The sequence below is a fragment of the Malurus melanocephalus genome, unplaced genomic scaffold (genome assembly GCF_030028575.1).
Source record: "Malurus melanocephalus ecotype Western Australia unplaced genomic scaffold, MMel_1.1 scaffold_4770, whole genome shotgun sequence".
Lineage (NCBI taxonomy): Eukaryota > Metazoa > Chordata > Aves > Passeriformes > Maluridae > Malurus > Malurus melanocephalus.
In genome coordinates this window covers 1,476-2,546 of record NW_026628002.1, presented here as the reverse complement: position 1 = coordinate 2,546, position 1,071 = coordinate 1,476, and the positions used below count along the sequence as shown (strand labels likewise).

Sequence of the window (1,071 nt, the reverse complement as noted above, 5' to 3'; positions counted from 1 at the left end):
CCGCCACCATCGCATTCACAGCGGGGAGAAGCCCTACGAGTGTGRGGAGTGTGGGAAGAGCTTCACCCAAAGCTCCACGCTGATCCGCCACCAGACCATCCACACTGGGGAGAAGCCCTACGAGTGTGGGGAATGTGGGAAGAGCTTCACCCACAGATCCAGCCTGATCCGCCACCATCGCATTCACACCGGGGAGCGGCCCTACGATTGTGGGGAGTGTGGGAAGAGCTTCAGCCACAGATCCGCCCTGATCCAGCACCAGCGAATCCACAGCGGGGAGAAGCCCTACGAGTGTGGGGAATGTGGGAAGCGCTTCACCCACATCTCCTCCCTTATCCAGCACCAGCGAGTCCACACCGGGGAACGGCCCTACGAGTGTGGGGAGTGTGGGAAGAGGTTTCACACGAGCTCCAGTGCCCTCCTTCACGGGCGCATTCACACCGATGAGAGRCCCTTCCSCTGTCCCRACTGTGGGAAACGCTTCCAGCGCAACGAATACCTCATCACGCACCAGCGAATCCACACCGGGGAGAGACCCTATGAGTGTGGGGAGTGYGGGAAGAGCTTCAGTAGGAGCTCTAACCTGATCCGCCACTACGAGACCCACACGGATGAACAGCCATACGAGTGTGGGRAGTGTGGGAAGCGCTTCAAACGCAGCTCTACCTTAACCAGACACCAACGGACCCACGCACCGGTGAGAGCATCCCCGGAGTGACCCGAGAGTGGGAAGAGCTCCAAGTCCATCCCCCTCCCATGGGAGCCCCGCTGGGCAGAGCCCCGCTGCTCCACGGTCCCTCTCATCCCTGTTGGGAACAACTCTGGCTGGGGACTCCACCACTTCCTGGCCTTGATATTCTTTCTATTTCTCTTTGTACACTCTAAACTCCCAATATCAGATAAAAATAAAGGCTTTACACTAACACATCGATGGTGCCTCGGGGGATCTTCCAGGGGATGTGGGGGATGCTGGGTTTGAGGGACTTGAGAGTTCCCGGGAGGGAATTGGGGGTTGCTGAGGTCTTTGGGGACCCCGGGCCGAGCGGCTCCGGCTGCGCTGGGAGAGCCTGG

At 59.6% G+C, this 1,071-nt stretch overlaps 1 protein-coding gene across 1 annotated transcript; it reads left to right on the top strand.

The window, feature by feature from the left end:
* Nucleotides 1-4: 4 nt before the first annotated feature.
* On the top strand, nucleotides 5-985 carry LOC130588393 (zinc finger protein 70-like; the record flags this gene model as incomplete). Its single annotated transcript, XM_057389320.1, has 1 exon — nucleotides 5-985. A coding segment is annotated over one exon (714 nt), but the record flags the coding sequence as incomplete, so codon positions are not given.
* Between the last annotated feature and the right edge of the window lie 86 nt (nucleotides 986-1,071).